General features: G+C 41.9%; 1 protein-coding gene across 1 annotated transcript; it reads right to left on the bottom strand.

The window, feature by feature from the left end:
• Positions 1-1230: 1230 nt before the first annotated feature.
• On the bottom strand, positions 1231-6995 carry BLOC1S6 (biogenesis of lysosomal organelles complex 1 subunit 6). Its single transcript, XM_055810143.1, has 5 exons — positions 6734-6995; positions 5802-5946; positions 4626-4713; positions 3923-4009; positions 1231-3145 (listed from the first exon to the last, which is right to left on the bottom strand). Exons 1-5 carry the CDS (start codon positions 6798-6800, stop codon positions 3026-3028), a joined length of 507 nt encoding a protein of 168 aa, XP_055666118.1. The 5' UTR covers positions 6801-6995; the 3' UTR covers positions 1231-3025.
• Between the last annotated feature and the right edge of the window lie 3194 nt (positions 6996-10189).

Raw genomic sequence — 10189 nt, 5'->3', positions numbered from 1 at the left:
CAGTAATTTAGCTATATTCACACAACTAATCCAACAAAGATCAAATAATCAATTAGATTTCATGAAGTTTGAAACCCGCTGACCCCTGCCAGGTGAGGCATTAAAGCGCCAAGCTGGGAACTACAACGCGGAGCAGCCAGCAGCGTCGCCAAGCGAGCAGTAGGTGGCAGAAAGCCCCTACCGGAGTAAGACTTGGAAGGCAGCCAGAGAGCTCTCTCGCCTGCTAGAATCCCAAGGAACAGCTCCAGAAACATTTACATTATTATTTACGCTATTATCACTTGGGTCATAGCACATAGAATAAAACCAGATAAAATATTCCGTAGCCATTTTTCCGAAAGACAACAAGTATTTGTCTTATAAACACGGCAAAGCTACCACCACTATTGTGAAGAAATCAGATTTCATTGTATTAAAAATTGTTTATGTAAAGCTGTACGACTATAGGTGGGGGAAACCAAATTAAGCATCCAGGTTAACAACAGCAAACATAAAAGCACGGGAAACCAAGATTTCCCAGTTAGTAACAGTAATTCCTACATTTGTAGAACATTGCAAAATAAAAATTTAAGGAGTTACTTGCACAGTTCCGTGTCTTCTGCTGCTATGACTTGACAGTTTAAAAACGAGTACACACAGTATGAAACACTACTAAAAAGACGACAGTTTTAAAGCTGTCATTTTATGTTCTTAAAAAAGAGATGCAGGTAGCTGTGCCTCCTCATGTGGATGGAATAAAGTAAGAAAATGTCTAACACTACGACATTTATCTACTTGATCAGTAATTTTTTAAAAGGCAGGGAAAAGAATTTATATTACAGAAAAGTCATTTAGTAAAATTAGTTCCTTATTCATACAAAAACCCAGATTTTATTACAATTTTATGGGAAAAATTATCAATTACATTTTTACGTACATGTATGTGATTCCTCAGGCAGGCACCACAAGCTTTTATTCCTTTGATCAGAAATTATTCCAAAGAAACAATGAATTATGCAACTGCAAAAGCATCTATTTCTATGCTTAGAATTCTGTATTTTCATTAAAAGTAGCCATGATTTTTGAAACAAAACAAAAAACCCGCTAGTTCTTCACAGAAAGACCACAACTAGAAATACTAAACAGGATTCTAGATGCGGGGGGGAAGACAAATCAAGAAATACCACAAGAATTTAATCCCTATTTGGATACTGAGGCATCTAGTTTCACGTTATACTTTCACAAGAACTGTTAGAAGTCCCAGAATTTAATTTTGAAATTGCATTACAAAGTACAGTATTTAAACAACATTTAGTTATGTACATTCTGCTCCAAAAATACGGACTCTGGAAATTCTTTACATTTGTCCTAGAAATACATACAAACAACAGCACAGGTCAACAATCCACTGGCAATTACCAGGCACAAGTCAGCTTAAAGGAAAAACACCTGTGGATAGTTTTAATCTATTACTGCTTCAGTAACAGCATTTCAGTGTCCCTTCAGACTACTTCAAGTAGTTTGTTCTCCTTGCCCCAAAACGTCATCCCAGTTTACCTTGCATGTTGGATGATTAGTCATTAAAAGTATGTTTTTCATAGAAAAAAGATCATAAACATTAAGAATGGGAAATTAGGAGTTCAGAAAATTGTAATACAGTAGAGTCCAGGCAGGCGTACACCGTATGAATCATCTAAAATGGAAGAAAAAGTCAAGTTGACTGTGCCCCTATGGTACCTTACCATATATATTTTATGGAAAACTTTACCTAGCTTACCCTTCATCTTACTTCAAAACACAGTTACATTACTACAAAAAATAACAGATTTAAAATAACTAGTTTGTTAGATTGAAGGAACAAATAGTTTAAAGCTCTTTCACCAGCCCAGACAACATGTACATTCATTTGAATGCAAGTCCACACCAAGTCCTGCAAGAAAGCAATTATGTTCAGAGAAATAGGTATCAACCTCCATTCCGCATTTATCATCAGTATACACTAATCATCATCGATTTGGGTGAGGACAGCATAATAAAAATTCTCTTATATAGCCCTGAAGTACAAATAAAGAATTTCTCAAGGAAAAAAATTAAACGCAGTAATTTTTCCTACAGGTAACTGAACTTCACATGAAGTGGAAGTTTAGGCTTGGTTGTGTTTTATTTTGTCACACAAAATGAAGAAACGACAACTTCTAATCCCACAGAAGTCTGCTTAGACCACACAGTCTTCCTGTTGAACCACTAAAGAGGCAACATTTCCCTGGTTTGGCTCAAACGTTTGTGAAAGCACAAACCCATTAATCTTTGCATTGTGCACACTCAATTTTGAGAATCTTTAGTGTTCTGCTCCCTACACCACCACCACACCCACACACCTCCCGCCCTGCCAATTCAGCTGAGAACTTATTCAGAACTTACTTTAAAGCTGTTCTTAAGTTACTTGATAACAAAAAAATAAGACTGCTGCAATAAAGTGAGCTTTCAGGCAAATACACTGGAAGTTTCTTCAGTTCATTAGAGATAGGCTAAACTAAGGCTGCACAAAAAGTCAGTATTTATGAACCAGGGCATCAAAAAAAGATTCCAACTGCCTGAATAAAAGCAGTTTCAGTGAAATACGTGGCCACTGAAGTCCGGTGACAAGATCTGAACTTCAACCAGTATTCTGTATTTTGTCTAAAACCCACGTGTGCCAGTCACAAATATCTCCCAGAATTCTAGATACCAAAAGAACAGGCAAAAAAAAAAATGGACAGGTATTTAAAAATGTGATGCCGAAGTTCTCCTATATACATACATAAATATATATAAAAATTAACTTACATTATAATAATATCAAACTGCATAGCATTACAAAAGAAGGCAACTTTAATGGCTGAAATGAAAAAATTTGAGCGTTACCAACCCTAGTATTACCATTCTGGAATTTATAATATAATACACTGTTGCTACTAACAGCTATAGCCCAGTTTAAGCAAAGTCTGCCTTAATTCCAGAGAACGCAGAAATTACTAGCTTGGACAAGTTGTTGCATGCTCTGCTTTCATGTCCTCCTAGCAGGTTTTGCTGTTAACTGCTTCTCTCTTTCAAGTTCCTTCTCACGTTGTTGTTCTCGTTCCAGTTCTTCCTTCTGCCTCTTTTGTTGCAGCTTAAGTGCTCTTTTCTAAATAGAAAATACAAGAAAATCATTGTAAGTTTTATAGCTTTATTTGAATCGGAGCTACGACCAAAATCCTTCCCATTGTCTTAACACTATCTTCTCCAATCCACCCCACCTATGACTGAATGCTGCAGAAACTGTTCATTTTTTTTTCCTTCTCCCTCTCACTTTAGAAATGACAAGTCTGTGATCTACAGAGGGAAAATACAAACCGGACTCCCTTCAGCCTCACTAAAATTCATCCTTCATGTATACCAGACAAGGCGCATATTGTGCAATTTATTGTCTCCCAAGTGAAAATCCTTCTGTTGAGCACACTGACGGACTAATCTTGCCAGAATGTAACTGGAGACTGCCTACATAGCATGAAGTCAGTGAACTTATGGCACTGTTGATATTACATCAAACAGAAGGAGAAATTCTAACATTTATGACAACCTAGTTTTCATTAAAAAGACATGGAAACTGAAACAACAAAGAGAACTAGCTGGAACGGAGTGGATTAAGCGATAGAACAAAGCATGATTCTTGTACCAACTAAATATGACTATGACACGGAGATTTACCAATAGTTTGGATGAGTAAGTTGCTTGAGCACAGGCAGGAGAACGTGAAATTTTAAAAAAATACATGGCTCGGTGCTACTGAAAACATCCATTTAAGATAAGGACTGAAGATTCTATTTTAATCATAACTTTCAGCATGCATCCAAAAAGCTGGAAGTCAAGAATACGTAAGTAAATATCTATGTTGGAAAGTAAAAATATTTATCCCACTCACTTTTAGCTTTGATGTCTTCTCATGGAGCATCATCATTTCATTTCTAATATTCACTAACTTGTTGTGATAGCGTTTAGCTTCTGAAAACTTGAAAAACATAACCATTAAAGCAGTGACTGTCAAGCTGGAATAGTTGTTTTACAGAGCTACACAGCAAAACAGCAATCAAAAACATAGTCATGACCAGTTTGATAATGGATTGTCCAAGTTTATATATATATAATTTATATATAAATTCACACATTACATGTATTAATATAGAAAACTGTCATATCTCAATAGGTACATCCAGTAATCTACTGAATTAAGATTAATTAAACAATAAAAATATTACCATTTTATGCACTGTGTATCAGTGCTTCATGCACCCTTCCTGCTAGTCTGGAGAGGTGCACAGAGCTCACCTTGGAGCCTCAGTCCTACTGAAAAATGGCATACATCTGCTTTGGTTACTGGTTTTGAACAGCTAGACTTAACTACCACTAGCTGACTGAGCCTGCTCTTTCTTCCCAGTGCCCTCCCTGTTTAAGGGAAATACGCTGGTTCTGCAACCTCTCCAGCAACAATCTGTCCCAAGTATCGGAACTGGTTGCTTCTCTTCCTATAGGTCATTAAGAACAAGGAAAATACACAAGTGGCTACTAATCCTTTGGCAAGAAAATCTACACTAATAGAGATTTAACAAAGCATTGAAAGTACTCACCAAAGCATTGATATCAAGAATGGAGTTACACTCCTTGAATTTTGAAATTTCTTGTTCTAACGTTTCTAGTAATACCACTTGGTTCTGTCTAAAAAAAAAAAAAAAAAGCATAAAACTGAAGTAAAGAAGCACATATGCTTTTCAACCAGACCTTTAAATAAATACTACTTTTGATCATAACAATATAAATACATACTTCCCAATATCAGATTCCTCTTACGCATTGCCAGGCCATTTCAGAAAAGACATGAGTACATGCTTTTAGGAAAATCCCAGCTGAGTACACACAAATCTAGCTGGCATCATAAAAGCACGAATGTCTGGGATGAATATCCCAAAACCCTCAATAGGCACACTGCAGGTTGCAGTGAGTAAACACCCCAGGTTGCACGAAGGGAAAACCAATTAGCTCTTGACTTTCCACTCAAGTGCTTCTGTATCATGCTGCAGGACTGAGTTATTTCTGTATAGAGCTTGTGTGGTTTCTTGGTGCTTATTAAAGATCCTAAATCCCACAGGAATCAGCTAAAGTCTCTGCAGACGCAGGTTATCCTTGGCAGCAGCATAACCACCTCATGCATATGAAACCCAAACCAATGTACCCTACAAAAGCTGAGATGGATCTGTGTAAAGCCCTTTCCAGTATCTCTGCATCCATGGCAAATCCAGCCTACATTTGAAATAAGCTATTCTCAGTTACCAGTGAGATGCCAATGTACAAAGACTTCTTACCTGTTTAGCTCCTTCATTTTATTTTCCAAATGTAGCTTTTGCAACACGGTTTAGAGACTGGACAACAAACAATATACCCCACTACGAGCTGCCCCGACTATGAACTGCATCTCTGCAAGCAAAATAAATCCAACTTCCAGCAGATTTTCCACTGCAGAAATGAAGAAGTATTTAAGAAATCTACATGTCTTTCGCTATATCTGGCCTAGAGGTTTACTGTTCCAGATTATACATCCTTCAGTCAAAGTTCAGATAGGCTACACTGCAGCTTATACACACCCCAGTACTCCCACAAATCACTCAGCTATTCAGGATGCTGCAGTTAAAACACAGAAATGCTGCAATGAATTGTATTCCAGTTATGGGTAGCTAGAACATTATAGTGAAAAAAGCAGCAAACAGAGTACTGCACATAGAAGAAGCTGGGTTTAAAAATTTGCTTACGTAAGTTCCTGTAGTGCTGATTTTGATCGCTGAAGATCAGGCAGATAATGAGAAATCAATCCTTCAGTTAGCTGCTCCACAGCTTTCTCATCTATTAAAGGCAAATCTTCTACTACTCCTTCATCTGGAGATGCATCACCAGGACCTACACCGAAGAATAGCAAGACTGAATGTGACACGTCAGCATGCACTTCAAGTTTTGCCTATAGCAGTTATATTTTCCTCTTTAAAAATTAAAAGCATTTCAACACTGAAGGTATAACCCCTTGCACTTTATCAACTGAACCGTGTTTTCTTTTTCCTCCCCTTCTTTATCCCTCCCTTATTCCCAGTTCCGTATCACGAGCTCCCTGGTGAAAAGTTTTACCCGAACGCCAGCAGAACAGAAAAGGAAAACCAAAGAGTATTCCAAAGCCACAACAAACATTTTAAAATATGCCAGTCTACAGAGGGGAAAAAAAAAAAAAAAGGGCCGTATCAGTTGTTCTGGCTATGCAGCAAGAATGCCCGTACATTAACACCCCCCCACACACTCTTTGCTTTCAAGGAGGATAAACCGGCGCCTAGCAAATAAAGGTCCGAGCCAGTCACTCAACACATACGAAGGCCTCACTGAAACACCACACACAGAACTCCAGAAGTTTGCAACAGTCAGAGTTAACATGTGAATTCTGCAGGGGCAAGCTATGATTATTTACTGCGTGCGGGGCTGTTAGAAGAGATGGGACTTGAACCTACAGGCCACGCCGCGTGGGAGCCCACCCCGGCCGCTGCCCTCGGCCCCCGCGGGGCCCCCAGCCCTGTCACCGGCCCCCGGGGCCGGCGGCGGCCCGAGCCGCTCTCAGGGCGCCGTGCCCCGCTCCCGCCGTCCCAGCCTCTTCCCGGGCCTCCCTGCACCTGCCTTGCGCCCAGCCCCGCCGTCCCGCACGTACCCAGCGAGCGCCCGGGGCTGGCCGCCGCCGCCGCCTCCTTCTCCTCGGGCCGTTCCGCGCCGCTCATGGCCGCCGCTCACCGCGCCGCAGGGCAGGAGACCGCCCAGGCTGAGGCCGAGACCGCGGCAGGGGCGCAGGGCCCGGCCGGGCGGCGGGGGTCCGGCTGCGCTCACCAAGCGGGGCGGCACGGCGCCGCCTGCCCCGCAGCCCGCCGCCTCACCATAGAGTCCCGTCGGCGCGCAGCCGGCTAGAAGGGCGCCCGCCCCGGATGCGGAAACGGGGCGGCGCGTGCCGCGGCCTGGGGTGCCGCTCCCCGCCCGTCGGGCGGCCCGGCAGCGCGGGCGGGCGCGTTCGGCTGCGGCGGGAGCCGAACGGGCGGCGTAGGGGGAGCGGGGAACGGCGCGGAGCTCACCGGCGGCGGCAAAGCTGTCTGCGGTCCTGAGGGCCCCCGCGGGCGGGCGTACCCGTGCGGGGCCGCAGGGGCCTTCGCGCCGGGCCTGCGGGCGGGCCGGGGGCGGCGGGGGGTGGCGGCGCCCTGCAGGCCGGCCCTCTGGCGGCTCTGCTGCGGCGGGCCCGGCAGCGGTGGAAGTGGCAATGAGTGAATTGGCCGGCGGTGGCCAGCGTGTTCTGCTTTGTGGCGAGTAGCTGCTGGCAGGCAGGGTGTGCGCGGCAGGGTCCTGCGGGTGCCCTTGCCAGTCCCTGCAGGGTGGCCTTTCTTAGGGACATAAACCTGTATTTTATTCTCCAGAAACCGTGCAGATTATTCGCTACTTTTAGCTTCTGTTCCTTAGGAAATAAAATTCTGACAGTTTTTGTGTATGTATCCGTCTCGGCATCTCCGCCAACAGTCTGTAAGAGTAATAACTCGCAGGCTTCCCCCCCACCCCCGAATGAAAAACCACTTTCATATAGTATGTTAGGATTTTCTTTTTCTCTTTTCTCTTACAACTTCTCAAGAAAAGGCTTGTCAGGAAAGGCTGGCACAACTATGAGAAGAAACCAATGAAGGAACCACTCAGAAAACATTTGAATGCAATATTTCCATAAAACCCCAAACCTTCAAGACGAAGTTAAATTCAGGTAGTCCAACTAATGCTTTTCAAAAACAGACTGAGGCAAAAAATGGACTTTTTGAGATGACATCCTTGAAATTAACATTTTTAATTAAGATTGCTGCAAATTCATTTACATTTTTCTTCATACATGTATTCTAATTAACTGTTGATCACAATTATGTCACTATTCTGTCAGACTAAAAACTTAATCCGTTTTTCTTTCCTTTTCTGCTTTTGCTTTGAAAAAGAAGCATCAAAGGCCTGGTCTGGAGCCAGACCGCAACAACAGGAACTTGTCAATTAACTTAAACAGACTCAAATCAAATTCTCAGTTACAACTGGTTAGCAATTTTACTTAAAAGTTTCTTTCAGCGGGAAAAAAAAATTTTTTTGAAAGTTTCATTGGGAAAAACTTCTCTGCCTCCAGATGGAATTTCTAGTAAGAACAAGTGAGATAATCACTCTGAAATAATCTCACTTGAGATGTGGGTGTTTCAGATTTGTGCTTCTGCTTTGACTGTTCCAGGCCCTCCCACGTCTTGCAGAAATAGGCTGAGGATTGGAATATAAAATTGGTATCTTTTTCTAGACAAGTTGACATTTAACTATTTATCAATCTAGACATTCAAAAAAAGAGACTGTTAGAAAGCCTCTTTTGTTCCTTTTCTTCTACAAAATGTTCTCTGTTTCACAGTGATTATTTCCCAAGTGTATTCCCAAGTTCATTATCCTGTGAAGGATTAGGTAAAGTTTTATTCTAAGAGAAAATGATGTTTGAAAAAGAAGTTAAGTGAACCCTCTAATAAGGAATGTAAGCATTTGGTTAAACTAGCAAAAAGCACAGTTACCTGCTGGTCTAAATATTTAATTTCAAGGAGTTGTGCAAAATCATTGCTAACATTACTATTACCTAAAAATAAGATACCATACAACAACAAACTCCATAACCCATGGAGCCATACAATGAAATGTATGAGCTTTAATTAATGAGAAAGAAAATCATGCTGAGGACACCTCTGTATAATTAGCTGAATTGCATTTATAGTCCCTGCACAGCAACAGAGCTACCTAAAGATGACTGTGAAGAACCTGGACTCTTCAGCTGATGGCTCTTCTACCCATGGCAGCAATGTTTGTGAATCTGTGTTTAACATCCTTGTATGCTTCCTTGCTTTCTCTCCTGTTCTGCTACGGTCTTCTGTTGTACTCCTGCACTTATTTGCTACTTCTAATCCTACAGCAATTCAACACCTTCTATCTCCAGATGCTTGTCCAAAGTTCGTACACAACTTTCTAGCTTGCTCATGGAGGTCTTCTGCTCCCAGCAAGACTGCAGACTCATGTGCTGGAAAGCTGTTAAATTTTGAACTACTGGCAAGACAAATGCCTATGTATGTGACACTGTAACAGCAAATAATCACATTTCATTTTAATTTTATGTTGTGGAAACTCTTCAGAAACTTTTAACGCAGCACTGTCACCTACACATTATTTTATCGTTGTAACTCATTTAAACAGTTACATATATAGTAACACCCCCACCACCACCCTAGAAATCTGAGTAAAAATGAAGTTAGCTTGAATTGTATAGCAAACAATATGTTTTAAACCCCCAACTCTGAAAGTGCTGTATGACTTACGGGATGACAGTATGAAAAGGAAATATTTCACATTAAATGGCTAACCTCTTTAAGACTCTCTCACTTAGTTATTAAGTAAACCAGACTACAGAGAGGGTACAGCCTTGGCTGCCATAATAAAGAAATGGGAGTGTAACAGGCTGTTACAAAAGGTTTTGTTCAACAGAGGTTTATTTTGACACGTATTACTTGATTCTTGACAACACTTCAGAAAAATCTGGTCTTAGTTATTCAGTATAAGGCAAGCTGGCCAGCCTTGGTGCACTGGTTGTAGGTGTTGTCCCCCCAGCTCACTACCCTTCCTCAGTGCCAGAAGTTTCTGTTCCTGTAGAACGGAGCATGCACCTATTCCTCAATCTCTCAATGCAAAGCCCAACATTTTAAGACAGATGTTTTGGCAGCTCCTTCCTGGCTAGTCGTTCATGCCCATGTGTCCTCACGCACTAGTGCTTGGTACAAGTGGTGAAACTGGTGAAACACAGTGAGTCAAATCACCCAGAGCTGAGAACAAAAACATTTAAGAATGGCTGAACTGGAACCCATCTGGGAGCAGTTCCCCAGGCAGCAAGGCTGGCCTAACAGGTTCACAGCCTCGACTGTTCATTCCGCCTCCCACGCTGTTTGCTGCCCCCTCAGTTGTCATATGGGTGTCTACACAAGCTGTGATCACGGAAGCAGTCTCAGTTACACACACAAATGTGTCCCAACACCCTCCAATATGTATTGTAAAATTCCGGCCCATTGCAGGAACCCAGTTCACT

Source organism: Falco peregrinus, chromosome 1 (assembly GCF_023634155.1).
Source record: "Falco peregrinus isolate bFalPer1 chromosome 1, bFalPer1.pri, whole genome shotgun sequence".
Classification (NCBI taxonomy): Eukaryota; Metazoa; Chordata; class Aves; order Falconiformes; family Falconidae; genus Falco; species Falco peregrinus.
Note: the sequence above shows the minus strand (reverse complement) of the source record. Positions and strands in the feature narration are given on the sequence as shown.

Bases quoted from the DNA above. Each gene is read 5' to 3' on its own strand.
- BLOC1S6 (XM_055810143.1), bottom strand. From the start codon at position 6,800: ATGAGCGGCGCGGAACGGCCCGAGGAGAAGGAGGCGGCGGCGGCGGCC. The intron at 5,947-6,733 runs GTACGTGCGGGA...TCTTCGGTGTAG, and splicing joins CAGCCCCGGGCGCTCGCTGG to GTCCTGGTGATGCATCTCCA. The intron at 4,714-5,801 runs GTAAGCAAATTT...TTTTTTTTTTAG, and splicing joins TCAGCACTACAGGAACTTAC to ACAGAACCAAGTGGTATTAC.